The sequence below is a fragment of the Microcaecilia unicolor genome, chromosome 9 (assembly GCF_901765095.1).
Source record: "Microcaecilia unicolor chromosome 9, aMicUni1.1, whole genome shotgun sequence".
NCBI classification, from domain to species: domain Eukaryota; kingdom Metazoa; phylum Chordata; class Amphibia; order Gymnophiona; family Siphonopidae; genus Microcaecilia; species Microcaecilia unicolor.
In genome coordinates this window covers 1,982,454-1,998,374 of record NC_044039.1, presented here as the reverse complement: position 1 = coordinate 1,998,374, position 15,921 = coordinate 1,982,454, and the positions used below count along the sequence as shown (strand labels likewise).

At 42.2% G+C, this 15,921-nt stretch overlaps 1 protein-coding gene across 3 annotated transcripts in view; it reads left to right on the top strand.

Annotated features, from left to right (window-relative positions):
- Window positions 1–15,921, top strand: part of AEBP2 (AE binding protein 2) — a 56,300-nt gene that overhangs the window by 15,856 nt on the left and 24,523 nt on the right. For all 3 annotated transcript variants that reach the window (XM_030213824.1, XM_030213823.1, XM_030213826.1), the window contains exons 2-3: window positions 7,426–7,633; window positions 15,116–15,223. In XM_030213824.1, coding sequence (XP_030069684.1) covers window positions 7,426–7,633; window positions 15,116–15,223 — 316 coding nt within the window. The remainder of the gene's footprint in view (window positions 1–7,425; window positions 7,634–15,115; window positions 15,224–15,921) is intronic.

The window sequence follows — 15,921 nt, the reverse complement described above, 5'->3', positions numbered from 1 at the left end:
TTCTCAAAGGACATTTTCAATGTAAGCTAAATACGATGACCATTCCGAAGAGTGGGTGTGACTACACTGAAGCAGGTTGATCTGTAACAATGTACACAACTGACCTAAAAGAAGGTTGGGAGAGCTCTCCTGCTGATGGCTCCTACATCCAGAAGTTGTCAAAGCTATTTACCACCCTGTTGTTGTTCTGATTAATGGTGGAATAATGAAAACCTGTAGCTTTAATCAGTGAAGATGAGACATGACATTGTAGGTAAGAAGCTAGTTAATCCATAAGGTGTTGCATCAGTCTTTCATAACTCCCATATGGCATGTGGTCTTGGTTGCAACAAATGAAATCTTACAAGTCTAGCCTTTTGATGTACCATATACATTTGTTACACGCTTAAACCAGAATGACATTCTAGGTGTGATGCAGCATATAATATGCAGTGCAATATAAACTACATGGTAGTTTAGTATATATTTAAGTTAAATCAATATAGTTTAACTTGGCTTGAAAGAAACAGCCAGCCCTTGTTGTTAATTTTGCAATAGGGTGTAAATAGTGAGATGCATAGGGGACTTTTCTAGCTATAACTTTTTTTTTTTCAATTTTAAAATAATTTTTGCAGTCAATAGAAATAGAATAACATAAAACATAGAAAAGAAAATATGATAATACCTTTTTTTATTGGACTAACGTAATACATTTTTTGATTAGCTTTCGAAGGTAGTCCTTCGTCAGATCAGAAATAAGCAAATTTTGATAAGTAATAGCATATATAAGTGAGACATCAAAGTATTTCAGTGATGGTCTGAAAGGATGAGGTGGGGGTGGGCTAGGTGAGAAACAGAGAGGGCTGAGAGGATGAGGGGCAGGGAGATATGCATGGTGATCAGAGGGTGACAAAGCAGTGACATTTCATGGTTTATAATGGGCTAGAGAACCCAGATCTTTGTTCCGTCCTGTCTGGTGGGTGTCAAAATATTTAATCATTCTGGCTTCAAAGGTCTTGCGTTCCTGTATTGTTTTAAAGTTTTCTTTAAGTATTCTCACCATAAAATCATTAGTACAGTGTTCTGGTTTTGTGAAGTGCTGTCCCACAGAGGTAACATCCTGGTTGGCACTGGCATTTTTCATATGATGTCGATGTAAATTAAATCTCTTCTTCAGCATCTGGCTTGTTTCTCCAATATAGCATCCTTCGTCACATTTTTTACACTGGATGACATATACTCCAGGGAAGCAGACAGGTCACAACAGTCTCCATTGAGCAACGACCAGGTCACCGATAATGGCACCAATGACTTTGAAGGAGGTGACCGTTCTAGCTAAGCCCTACCCTTCATTGATGACAGCCCCCAAGGAGCAGCTTAAGGAAAAGATGGGGCACCTTTTGGCCTAGTATAAGGCTGTGGCATTGAGGGTATCCATGTCAACTCCTCAGAAACTCCATCCCATCTTGGAGTCTCATGCACTGCCTACGGACAGCACATTGACACAAGGACCTCAAGGGGCCTTGGAGCTGGTCTGCACCAAACTGGTGTCTATTTCCAGCCCCTGGAGGAGGGGATGCCTCCTCGGGGAGGCAGACTTCCCTTGGTGCCTATCAGACATGCAAGGCAGGCAGAGACTCGGACACCTCCTGGAGAGTACTTTTTTAAATCTAATTCTAACTACTCCTGAGTGTCTGAGGTCCTCTCAGAAGAGGGGTCTCTTTGTCTTCCCTCAGATTCCCCCCCCCCCCCCCCCCTTTCCACATTAAAGAAGAAAGTCACCTCCAGAGGAACTCTACATTTTATCAGGGAGATGCTAGGTCTGTCCCATTTGATTTGCAGACTTGAGGGTGAGCCGAGGGCCAAGATATTGAGCATCTTTCAGTTTGATTTAGAAGAATCCAGAAGGCTCCGGGACTTGAGAAACTCCAGCTTCCTCACCATTCCATGGTGATTGAATCTGCTCTCAAAAGAGCCAAGACTACAAGGTTTACTGCTTGGTGCTCCAGGGGAGGCCCAGGCTTTGGAGTCTTTTAAGAAGGTTTTATCAGAAGTCTTAGTCTCTTGCCAGTTATTTATGAGGACGCCCTTGTGGAACATTGTGTACAGTGTCCTAGGCTCTTGACAGTTATTAATGAGGACTCCCTTGTGGAACATTGTGTACAGTGTCCTACTACTTATTTCTATAGCACTTCTAGACGTACGCAGCCACTGTACACTTGAACATAAAGAGACAGTCCATGCTTGAAAGAACTTACAATCTAATCAGTACAAATAAGGGAATGATAAAACCTACATGGGTATTGTACAGGTGCATGTGAGTTAGAAGTTAAAAGCAGCATCAAAAAGGTGGGCTTTTAGCCTAGATTTGAAGATGGCCAGAGATGGAGCTTGACGTACTGACTCAGGAAGTCTATTCCAGGTACATGGTGCAGCAAGATAAATGGAAGGATGTGTGGAGTTGGCAGTGGAGGAGAAGGGTACAGATAAGAGAGATTTGCCCAATGAACGGAGTTCCCGGGGAGAAGCATAGGGAGAGAGAAGAGGGGAGAGGTACTGAGGAGCTGCAGAGTGAATGCATTTGTAAGTCAATAAGAGGAGTTTGAACTGTATGCAGAAACGGATAGGGAGCCAATGAAGTGACTTGAGGAGAGGGCTAATATGAACTTAGCACACTGGCAGAATATAAGTCATGCAGCAGAATTTTGAACAGATTGAAGGGAAGAGAAATGACCTTTGGGAGATGAGAGTATGGATAAGGTTTTTGGTAGTGTGCTCAGAAAAAAAAAGGAAAGGCTGAATTTTGATGATTATAAAGAAACAAAAGTTTTTATCAGTCTGTTGGGGTATGTGCAGAAAGAGAGGAGTCAAAGGTAACTCCATGGTTACGAGCTGATAAGAGTGTTATCCACAAAGATGGAGAATGGGGGAATAGGAGAGGTGGGTTTAGAAGGAAAGATAAGCTCAGTCTTGGTCATGTTTAATTTCAGATGGCGGTCAGACAGGCAGGCTGATACTTGGGCCTAGATTCCTGCTGAAATTTCCGGTGTGGAGAGGTAGATCTGGGAGTTATTCTGAAAGCCATGAGATGAAATCAGAGCACCAAGGGAAGAAGTATAGATGGGAAAAAGAAGAGGTCCCAAGACAGAGCCCAGAGGTACACCAACTGATAGTGGGATAGAAGTGGAGGAGGATCCACCAGAGTATACACTAAAAGTGTGATGGGAGAGAAAGAAAGAACAGAGTCCTGAAATCCAAGTGAGGACAGTGTATCAAGGAGAAGGTGGTGATCAACAGTGTCAAAAGCAGCAGATAGATTGAGAAGCATGAGGATAGACCTTTAGATCTAGCCAGGAACAGGTCATTGGAGACTTTAGCAGGGGCTGTTTCAGTTGAATGAAGAGGGTGAAAGCCAGATTGAGGTGGATCAAGAATAGCTTGAGATGAAAGTCAAGACAACGGTCGTGAACAAGCATATCTTGTATCTTGGATAGGAAATGGAGGAGGGAGATGGGGTGATAGTTGGAAGGACAGGTTGGGTCCAATGAAGGTTTTTTGAGGAGTGTTGAAGGCATCAGGAATAGTTGCAGTGGAAAGTGAAAGATTGAGGATATGACAAATAGAAGGGATGCCAGTAGGGAGAGGTACTTCTAAATAGATGGGTGGGAATAGGTTCAGAGGAACAGGTAAGTCAGTTTGGAGGAGGAAAGAAAGTATTCAGTTTCCTTTTATTTTAGAAAAGGAAGACAGAGGCAGGGGTTGAAGGAGGGTTGAGAGAATAGACTGAGGGAAGGAGAGTTGGAGGTGGCTTGTTGAGAATTCAAGGTTAGTCTTGTGAGCCTTATCATGAAAGTACTCAGCCAGAGGCTGGAGAGAAAATGAAGGGGGAGTTGGAAGTGAAGGCACTTTTAGAAGAGAGTTCAGTGTGTCAGAGACATTGAGGGTTTCAGCCAATAGAGTTTGTCAACTGGATGTAGTAGTCCTGATTGGCAAGTGAAAGAGCAGACTGGAAAGAAGTAAGAATTTGAAATGTATGAAGTCAGCATGAGCACGAGATTTCAACCAAAGGCATTCAGCAGATTGGACACAGAAACGTAGATAGTGGATTCTAGAGGTCAGCCAAGACAGGGGTTTGCTACGCCTTACAGAACGGGGAGTGGGAGGAGCAAGAATATCCAGAGCAAAGGAGAGAGTAGTGTGGCAAAGTTTGCAGACAGTCTCAGGAGAATTCTAAGGAGCTCTGTCAGCTAGTAACTAAACAGTGGGAGTATGATCTCGATTCAGCAATCAGGGCCTCAGCCATGTGTATTGGGTTGCACAGACTCGCCTAGCTGTGCACCTCAGACCTAGAACTAACAATTCAGGAGAAGCTGGCAGACAAGGTGGAAAAGATTGCAGACCCTTTCATCAAGAAATGTTCTGAAACCATCAAGTCGCTATCCCGGCCCACTCCTGGCTTGGCTTCCACATCCTGGTGATACTTGGGCAAAAGGCATTGAAGAGCTGCCTACTCTCAAGGGCATAGCTTCCTTCTCAAAACAACCAAGGTTCTCATGCCCACCAGCTGAGGGCCCAATAGTCCCAGCCAGCTGTGCAGTCAAAGCAAGGAACAAGCTTCTGTCTGACTGTAGGAGAGCATAGCCACAATGCCCGTATTTGTTCTGGACTACCTTCTGGTAGGAGGGATGTTGAATTTTATTTCCAAGCAAGGTGGCCCCTTGAAACCTTAGACTGGTGGACTCTCAAAATAATTTAGCAGGATACTGTCTGCGTCTGGAATGCAGCCCTCCAAATTGCTCACCAAAAGTCTCATAGTTAAGCTCTCTGCACCAGGAATTATTTGCAAACGAATTCTTCCCTTTTGCAGACCAGCATGGTGAAACCAATTCCACAAGTGGGAAAGGGGAAGGGATTTTATTCCCAGTACTTTCTAGTCACAACGATGATAGGGTGGTTTCATCCCATCCTAGACAAGTTCAGGATGGTTTCACTAGGCACCCTATTCCCAATGATTCGGGCTCAAGATTGGTTGTGCTTTCTGGACTTGGACACCTATACCCATATACAGATACTCCCAGTCACAGGAAGTATCTGAGATTTTGCATAGTGATATACCACTACCAGTACCACATACTGCCATTTGTCCTCGTGTGCACACCCAGGGTCTTCACCAAAACCCTAGCGCGGGGGGAGGGGAATTGCACGTGTTTTGTTTATTGGCTGGTCAAGAGCACAATTCAGGAAGGGTTTAAAGTATTAATGAACACAATTATTCAAGTGCTGGAGCTTCTAGGGTTTGTCATCAATTATTTCAAGTCCCACCTCAGCCCTCCCAGTAATTTGAATTCATTGCAGCGCTGCTAGACATGGTTAGGGCCGGGACTTTCCTCCTGGACCAGTGCATAGGGGCCCTCACCTCTGTGTGGTCTAGGAGGTCTGCCAGAGTTATCTGCTTTGCAGATGTTGACGGTTTGGGGTCACATGGCCTCCACAGCACATGTCACATCTGTTGCATGTATCAGTTTGAGGATAGCTCAGTGGTTCCTGTCTTCTCAGCACTCTTAGGCCAGCGGGAACCTTTGGGATGCAGTCACTGTCATGACCTTCCTTCAAGAGTTCTCTGTCTTGGAATGGAGCCCCTTCTCCAAATTGCTATGAAATCAGCCACCAAGTTCCCCAGGACCATAAAACATGACGGACACATCCAACCTGGGCTGGCTGTCATGTAGATGGGCTCCACACCCCAGGGTCAATGGTCTGCTCAGTAAAAATAATACTAGATCAATCTCCTAGAGCTAAGAACTATTTGGAGCACTGTAAGGGCTTTCAGAGATTGGCTGCAGAACCAAATTGTTCTGATTCAAACAATCGAATTTCGATGTACTGTGTAAACAAAACAGGGGAAGTTAGTGTGTGAAGTCCTTTTTCTGATTAATTCATATGTTCCTGTGTTGAATTATTGTCCCACCCCAAATTCACCACCTTCCGTCTTCTTCCTTCAGCCCCCAGACCTCTTCCTATTCTACCCTGAGCCCCCCCCCCCCCCCCCGCCATATTTCATGCCTCTCCTTCGCCAGCCTTTTCCTCCAGTGTTCAAACCTCAGACAGTGGCAGCCATAACAAACTGCCTAGGCTGACCCAGAGTGTTCTCTCTGCCGTGTTCCTCTCTTACGTAAACAGGAAGCTGTGTCAGAGGAGCAGGACGCAGCAGAAGAAATGCTCCGGGGCTGCCCAGGCAGTTTGTTTTGGCTGCTGACAAAGATATGAGGTTTGATTGCTGGTAGAGGGGGCTGGTGAAGGAGAGCTCTCTGTGGGGGGGGGGGGGGGGGCTGATGTTAGAAGAGGATGATGTGCGTCAGCCCTATGACACATCTGCTGGGTGTCATATCACACCAGTTAAGAACTGCTCTAGAGGGTCATGTCATGGCTCATGGTGTCAGAGCTGTGGCTGTATCAGTAGCCCACACGAGGTCAGCCTCCATAGAGGAAATCTGTAAAGCTGCATTGTGGGCTTCAGTCCATACATTCACCTCTCACTATTGCCTAGATCAGGATTCCTAACGCGGCAGATGATTTGGTCAGACATTCCTTATGAAAGCCAAGTTGCCCACCTGTAGCAGGTATTCTCAGAGGACAGCAGAATAAGTATCCACATTGCCCTGTCCACTCATCTTGGAGTTGTGGTTTAGGTAGTAGTAGTAGTAGTATCAACTATTGTACTAGACATGTACAAGGCGTTCTTTGGTAAATTTCTAATCATGGGTCTCCAAATCCAAACCTAATATTCAAAGGCAAGAGTGCTTTACGAATAGAAGTAAGTTTTTATAAAATTGCCTGTCCAGTTATGTAGAGTAAGTTACATGTATACAATCTGTGTATTACTGTACTGAATGGAGGCATTCCTGGGGATTATTTGCACGTTAACTTATGAGGATGCAACTGTATGGGCACCTGTTATACTGTTGTCACCATAATCTCGAGTCCCTGCCTCTGCTAATAAGGGGGATATAACCCATAGGTCTGGACTGGTCTAGCAGGGCTCAAGGAAAGAAAATTAATATATAAGAACAAATGTATACACTTCTTACTTCATAGGAAGTTTTCTAAAAGAAATAATAATAATAATAGTTCTTGGAGTTAAAGAACAATTTATTTCTTATTTAGTTTCTGTAGGTGGTGTCAAATGTTTTTTCAAATAAGGCATATTTTGTACAGGTCATTGCCCCTCAGAAGTAGAGTTTGACTGTTTACATGATTGCCAGTTGGGTATTTCATGTGTATTGAAGAGAAAAGAAAAAAAATAAGAATGGTGGCATTAAATAACCTATTACTTAATCTGTTGAAGCTTATTTGGAAGTGTAGCTCTCCATAAGTACATCTTTAAAGGAAGAGAACTTGCTGTTCTAGCTTTCTGTGTGATGGCTTGTCTTTTTATTTCTTTGATAGCATAAGCAGCACTCTGATGGATGTGGACAGCACTATTTCCAGTGGTCGTTCAACACCAGCTATGATGAATGGCCAGGGAATCGCAGCTTCTTCAACAAAAAGTATTTCTTATAGTTGTTGTTGGGACCAGTGCCAAATCTGTTTCAACTCTAGCCCTGATCTGGCAGATCATATTCGCTCCATACATGTAGATGGTCAGCGAGGAGGGGTATGTGACTTTAGGTCTCCTTTCCTAATTGTTTTGGTTGAAAGACTTTGAATTACTTGTTCTGTGAGCTAACTGCCATCCTGATGTTACTGTGCAGTATTTGCCTGATTATTTCTGTGCTAAAATTGTTGCTGTCAAAGGGCCTCTTTTATCAAAACTCGCTAGCAGTCCCCGGTGTGGTAATGCCGACAAAGCCCATTCACTTTGAATGGGCTTTGTGTTGGCATTGCCCCGTGGGACCAGCTAGCACAGCTTGATAAAGGCAGTCCAAATTTTGTTTTATTTGACCTTAAAATATTCTGATCAAGAATTTTGTTATTTAATGTCCACCCATTATTCAAGGTCTCTTTGGTCTGTGCCATAGCAAGTATATAACAACCTAAACAAAAACCCAGCAATACTAAAATACCATTATTAAATGAATATTTATTAAAAATTCTTGATATACCGCTTAAACTGATGCTTGTACAGTCATAAAAATCCAAAAGAAAATAGAAAAGAATGCCAATTGTAGACAGAAAAGGTAATCGCTGTCAGTAGATTTTTTAAAATACTGTAGTTAAATAAAAATTAAAACAGCCAGAATTTAACTTTCATTCAGTCATTCATATACTTCATTCTGTTAATAACTCAAGGGCATTCTGCACCCACGTGCTGCATACCAAAAGCAAGGCTAAATTAGTGTGTTTTAAGCAAAGAAATAGTGGAATTGGAAAAGGTACAGAGAAGGGCGACAAAGATGATATAGGGGATGGGTCGACTTCCCTATCAGGGTAGGCTGAAGAGACTGGGGCTCTTCAGCTTGGAGAAAAGGCGACTGAGGGGAGATATGATAGAGATCTATAAGATAATGAGTGGAATGGAACAGGTCTGTGGAGCGTCTGTTTACGCTTTCCAAAAATACTAGGACAAGGGGGCAGCAGGGATATTACTGTGAAGCCCACTGTAGTATGTATTAAAGCTTTTGAGTCACATCACCACATGTGCACATCAGCTTGCAGCCCACTGCCATCATGCAGGACCAGAAACACAGAAAATAACGTCAGATCAAAGCCATCATGTCTTTCTAGTCTGCCCATCCATACTGTCTACTATTGCTTCTTCTCCCTTAGTGATCTTATGTGCTTGTACCAGAAAGAGAAAGACAGATGATCTGGAAAGGTTAAGAAAAGCTGGTAAGTTAGTCAGGAAAGCAAAGATGCAAATGGAACAAAAAATAGTCAATGAGGTGAGGTGAAATGGAGGGAAAAGACATGTTAGTTATGTTAGAAGTGCAAAAGTGGCATTCTGAGACTCTGCTGACGAGAAGCGATATATAGAAGCCGATAAGGATAAAGTGGATTTGCTTAACGAGTATTTCTGTTCTATGTTCACAGATGAAGGGATGGGCATAGGATCACAGAAGATAAATGCTAATGGGAATGGGTGTGTGGTAGACTTTGATTTTCAGAAGACTGTTTTAGCTAGAAGGTAGAGCGATGGTGCTGGATGGAATACATCTGAGGATACTGAAGGAACTTGGAAGTGCTGGCAGGTCTGCTGTCTGTCGTTTTCAGTACTTAAGAGTGTGGAGTGGCCCTGGAGAAGGATGGATATGGATCTTCTCCACTAAAGTGGAAGTAAGGAGGAAGCTGGGAAGTACAGGCAAGTTAGTCTGACTTCTGTGACGAGTAAATTAATGGAAACGCTTCTAAAAATAGAGAATAGGAAATGACATCAAGCCTTGAAAAGCTTTCCTCCCAAAAGATTCCAGAATGTGGATATTCCTTCTTGGTGGAGCCGAGACATAGGTCCTTGAGCTTCTGGCCCTATTGCTAGCGGATTTGACTACTGTGGAATAGTTTGGAAGATTCTGGACTGTATGCATAGAGTCTATCTTCTTAGGTACAACCTACACAGAGAGTGGGGTCTCCCAATGTTTCTGAATCGGAAGCAGGGTCCCAGCTTTGGGGAGACAGGCACATCAACATTGCTTCTACAGAAGGGGAGCGGTGCGCCTGATGCCAACGCTTCTCAGAAACCAGTGATGCCAGTGCCCCAGAGCTCCTAGCACCATGATTCAAAGAGGACCAATGCTGGTACTGTTTTGCTTCATTCAGTACCCAGCATCGGAGTCCTTCAGTGCCGATAAGGACGATATGGAATCCATGTGGGTCTGAGAATGCTTGGCCCAAATGGGCACTACTGTTGCCCAATGTTGAAGCGTCTCTGACAGCTCCTGAATCCATGGGGATGCCGCCAGTGTTAATGGACTGGACTTCTGCATGCTGAAAAGTCTCTCATGCAGGGCCTCCTGACTTTTTTGGGTGGTCTCTGCATAGAAGAGAGACAAGGGAGGTTAAAAAAAAAAAACAAGACTGAAAAGTGCTGAGGGGCAACGTCTGGAGGGAGATAATGAAAGGCAGAAATGCTAAATATTTTTGTTTGAAGTTTACATAAGATAACTCTGGCAATACCATATATGGGAGGGGGTTAGACAGCCCATGATTTGCTGTACCACCTTTTCTGATGAACATGTCAAGGCAGTTTACAATCTAAAAAAAAAAAGGAAAACAGCAATCCATTGTTGGGTAACATAATCCGAAGACATGTATATTCAAGAGAGGGACAGGTCAAGCGAATATATTCAGACAGACTAGTAAATAGTTGTTTAGTTAGGCACAGCTGTCATTTACCACCAGGCCCCACAGCTACACATAATCATTGTCATCAAGCCCAGTATCCTATTTCCAACAGTGGCCAATCCAGGTCTCCAATACATAGCAAGATACCAAAAGAATAAAACAGATTTTATGCTGCTTATCCCAGAAATAAGCACTGGATTTTCCCAAGTGCATCTTAATATAGCTTATGGACTCTTTCTTTTATGACCTTGTCCAAACCTTTTTTTAACCCTGCTACGCTAACTGCTTTTACCACATTCTGTAGCAGTGAATTCCAAAGTTTAATTGCACATTGAGTGAAGAAATATTTTCTCCAATTTGTTTTAAATTTACTGCATAATAGTTTCATTGCGTGCCCCCTAGTCCTTGTATTTTTGGAAAAAGTAAACAATTCATCTCTACCCAATTTAATTTTTTGCTTATAAATAATTATCTAAGTGGTTTACAAAATTCTCCATAAAAATGGGGGTGGAGGGGAAGAGACCAGATAGAAGGAATAGCATGAAAATAAAGGAATTGCAAAATAAAGGCATGACTGACAAGAAAAGCTACACAGAAAGGATAGTTTCTACACACACAATACCCAAAGAGGAAGAAAGGGGGAGTTGTATATCTAGATCCCAGCTTAAATCCACTAAAAAGCTGTAAGAGAGTCAGAAAAGGCAAGGAAGAAGTAATGTTTTGAGCAAGGACATAGTTTTCAGAAGAAGGTTCAAATTCAATATATAGGGGAAGACTGTTCTGAAATGTTGGAGTCGAGCTACTAAAGCAAGAATTCCTGGAAGTGTCTAAAAAGACCTACCAGAAGGAGGGAATGACAAGGAGATGATGTTGAGAAGAATGGAGCCTATATTGGAGGGGGGGGGGGGGTTAGGGAATGAGCAGACAAGCAAGGAATTACAGTTGACTTAATTCCTGAATCTTTTGACTGAGTGTTAGAACTTTTATAGGTATTGTATAAATTATTGCGAGCCAGTGTTCAGAGCATAATAATGGAGAAACATGATCAAATTTCCTATGCCCTAGAAGAAGCTTTACAGCCATGTTTTGAACTAGTTGAACTTTATGGGGTTGAGTGACTGAAAGATCAAGATAAGAGGAATTGCAGTAGTCTAACTTGGATATCACTACTGCCAAGAGAAGAGCTCAAAAGGAAAATTGATCAAATGGAGTATATAGAGTGGATTTGTCTCAAGATTTAAAAAAAAGCAACTTGAAACCACACAACTGCTGAGACTGGAAAGTCAGGTTTTTGTCCCCAGGATCTTTATGGAAGCTTTAAACAGAAGCTGAGCTGTTTTAATAATTAGTTTTGAAAGTAGAAGACAAAAGTGTGGTTTCTGATTGGAAAAGACAGTGTTTCAGATTTGTCAGTGTTTGATTTCGGTTGGTTATAAATAATTTTGCTGAAATTCCAGAAATACTCGATCAAGGGGGGAAAGAATCTGGGTGGAGTAGATAGAAACTGAGTGGGAGTTAGCAAATTCTGTTAATCCTAGGGGAAAGGGCGTTAACAGTGGTGTGGTATAAGGATTAGTACTTGATCTGGCCTTTTTTTTCCCCAACTTTTTTGTAGATGGTACTTATTGTAGAAGGGCTATTGGGTTATTTATTTGTTATAGATGGTATATAGTAGCATAAAAGATGACGGCAGATAAAGACCTATATGGTCCACCCTGTCTAACAAGATAACCTCATAGCATAAGGTGTGATGTGATACCAAAGTGTGCAATAGGTAGACACTTTAGAAGATGTGGATAAGATGAGGAAGGGATCTCACAAAGCTTGAGGAAATATCTAGAGCAGGGGTGGGCAACCACAGCCCTTGAGAGCTACAACCCATATGGATGAGGTCTAGCATACAATGGAAGCAGTATATGAAAGTCAATCTCATGCATATTCATTGTGGAAATCTTGAAAACACAACTGGGTTGTGGTCCTCGGACCGTGGTTGCCTACCCCTGGTCTACAGTATGGCAGCTAATGTTTAATGCCAAAATGAAGAGTTATGCATTTGGGCTGCAAAAACCCAAGTTTTAAAGGGGTGAAGTTATCCTGTGTACAAAAAAAGCACGATCTGGGAGTGGTCATATGACCTTAAGATAGCCAAACAAGTAGAAGACCAGAAGGATGCTTGGGTGCACAGGGAGAGGAATGACCAGCAGGAAAAAAAAGGTAACTTTTGTGTTAGGCAGAATAGGAAGAGATAGGATAGATGTAAATACTTCCAAGGTATAAATGTGGTGGCGACTAGCCTCTTTTCAGTGGGAAAGGAACGTAGGCTCCATTCTTCTCAACTTCTCCTTATCATTTTCTCCTTCTGTGGGGTCTTTTTAAACATTACTAGTAATTAAGGAAATATTTCTTTACGGAAAGAGTGGAGGATGCATGGAACGACCTTCCGGCAGAGTTGGTGGATACAAAGGCAGTATCTCAATTCAAGAATGAATGGGACAAGCACAGAGAGAGATTTTGTAAAGGCTAATAGTTTTCATAATAGGCCACCAATATAGAAGCCTCCTCTGCTATGGAGCTTCAATGTCATCCTTACATCTGTTATGAAACCACTATTTTCAGCACATGGAATCCTCATCCCTCAAGAAATCTGACCTGGAAGGTACCCTTTCTAGTATCAGTTACTTCAGTTAGAAGAATCGGTGAACTTCAAGCTTTAGCTGCATACAAACTTAACCCTCACTTGTTATAAAGTAGTAGTCTGTACTCTTCTAAATTCCTGCTAAAATTTCACACTTGTTTCATCTAAATGTGAAAATGTTGCCTGCATTTTATTCTAAAATAAACAAGCTTCCACACAAGAAGTCCCTCTGTACATTGGACTGTAAATGAGCTCTTTTAAAGAATAGAATACATCAGTCTATGCAGTTGTCATCTTTCAATTCCAATATTGGCATTTCAGGGGCAAAGTGGACCCAAGATAATTTAACTAACATCCTGTATCTAATTCTGTTATGAGTAGAATGGGATCCCTCTAACCAGTACAATCAAGACCTCAGATCAGAGCTGCTGCAGCTATTGTAGCTTTTTTGAAATCTGCTTCACTAGAAATCATGTGCAACAGCTGCTTGGTCTTCATTTCATACCTTCACTTCACATTACTGCTCGGACCATTCCACAGTGGGAGACAATTCAAGCAGTACTCGCCTATCTTTTAATGAGAATTGCATAAATCCCACCCATCTGAAGGTGATGTACCTCAGCACTGGAGAATTTACCTGTAAAATGAAAGTCAGAGTTTCCCACTAGTGTGGCTGATTACTTTGTTAGAGAAAGTGAAGTTGCTTACCTGTAACATATTCTTTGTAGATATCTTTTTAAGTCAGGCACATGATCCCTTCCACCACCCTGAGAGTTGCATTACCATTTGAGCTATGAAACTAACGGAGGAGAAAGAAGACCATTACATGTGTGAAGGAATGTACACTTGTTCTGAGCTCCTGGACAGCTGTTCATCCTGGCATCATGCAGTGATGTCATCTGCTCGTGTGCCTGATTAAATCCTGCTTTCTACTGCAAACACTTGCAAAGCAAAAGCTGCTTACCTGCAATAAGCGTCTTTCATTTTGAACTGCATTTCAGTTTTCTTACTATTTGAAAATTTTGGGCAGTTTTTTGCTAAGTAACAGTCTGCCTTTTGCAACTTTAAAGAATTATTACTTCAAATAGAGATGACCAAATTTCAGTTTTGGCCAAAAATGCCAGTGGATTTTCAGTTGAAACCGAAACTTTGGGCTATGTTCCTTCCTTCCCGAACAGGAGGAGCCTTGTGTCCCTCCAGTGGCAGTCATTTTGATGGTGGAGACAGCATGGGCAGGAGCAACTGGGGATCACTCCTGCCCTGACTGGCCTGTTAGTCTAGTCTAGGCCACTAGACTGTCAGGATTTAAAGTGGGGCCATAGCAGAGGGGAGTGAGCCTACAGATGGTTCCAGGAGGGAAGGGGGAGAGATAGAGGAGGAAGGCAAGCCCCCTGTTCAGGAAGGGAGTAGGGGCCAAGCCATAGCGCTGATTTGGACCAGTAGCAGCCAGTTAGTACTTCGGTGTCGGCCAAAGCCAAGCAGCAAATTTTGGCTGAAGGTTCGGTTTCAGACGAAACAAAAAAAACAATTTTGGTCGCCTTCTATCTTTAAATAGCAGTAGTAGTTCTTAAAATATGTTCATGCCTATTCTTTGATTTAGTGGATTCCTAAGTACTGTGCCACTTTCTGTTAAACTTAATTTAAATGAGTAGCACTGAAAAAAAGCATATACTGGGGTGAATGCATCTATAATCTTCTGCTGAGACATATAACACCAAATCAGAGTAATTCTTATAGACCGTTATCTCCCCTTTTCAGGGTTCAGTGCAGTATACACTAGTTCAAATCATAGTAAAATATCTACATCAAACACAAAGCAGTATAAAATCTTCAAATCTCTGCTTAAAACTCACCTCGTCAATGCTGCTTTCGGCACCTAACCTTTCGAGAAATATAGTATGCCCTATCAGATCGACTCTACACTTGTCTTTTAGATTGTACACCTGTCTTTTAGATTGTAAGCTCCTTGAGCAGGGACTGTCCTTCCATGTTAAAATTGTACAGCGCTGCGTAACCCTAGTAGCGCTTTAGAAATGTTAAGTAGTAGTAGTAGTAAAATCAAGTAAGTTATCATTCATATCAATCTGATTTTACTGTTCAAAGCACAGGTGTGAAATATGATATTGGTAATGCACATGGAATCTTGAATGTAACTGAAAATGGATATTTTTTTTTAACATTGAGATGTAATTATGCTTGATTTTGTTTTATGCTTTTCACCAGGTATTTGTATGCCTATGGAAAGGATGCAAAGTGTATAATACACCATCGACCAGTCAAAGCTGGTTACAAAGACACATGTTAACACACAGCGGAGACAAGCCTTTCAAGGTAAAGTTGTGTTGTGACTGTTTTTGTAAATATTAGAGCTTTGATGTGCTAAATGTCCCCTACCCCCCCCCCCCCCCCCCCCAACACAAATTAAAAAATCCTTTTAGTACAAATATTCCAAACCTTTTTGGTTGTGAGTATCCAGATGCTGTAAGCCCACAGTAGCTCCCAATGTTGGCAGTGTCTACACTCCTTCAGATGCCGACACTAGATCGATGCATGAGAAGTAGCTGTAGCTGGAAGTAAGGCCACAGGGGGAAGAGAATCTTTTGGTTTTGCCCCAGCATCTAGGCATTATAATTCTAGGAAAAAAACCTCCAAAAGCAGCAGTGTTGTTGGAGCAGTCCTCGCAGTGCATCCTGCTCCAATGACATCTTGACTCTCAGGCTGTCGCTCACTCTTTTATCCTATTACTTGACAGCTTTTTTAGAACTTTCTGTACTTTGTAGTGTTTGACCAATATTGTGTATTGCGTTATTTTTTGGTAAACGTGCCTCATGGATGTTCTTTATACAGTTAAAGTTCAAGGTTTAGATGAAGAATCAAAGAAAGTACAAATCGTGGCAAATCAGATTGTGAGAACAATGAGGAATATATGCCTAAAAGAGAAGAAATGCAGTCTGCTACAAGAAAAGGATAGGGACTGGGAGACAGTTTGTTGGAAACATGACACAGATTGTGTTTTGGCGAATAGAAAT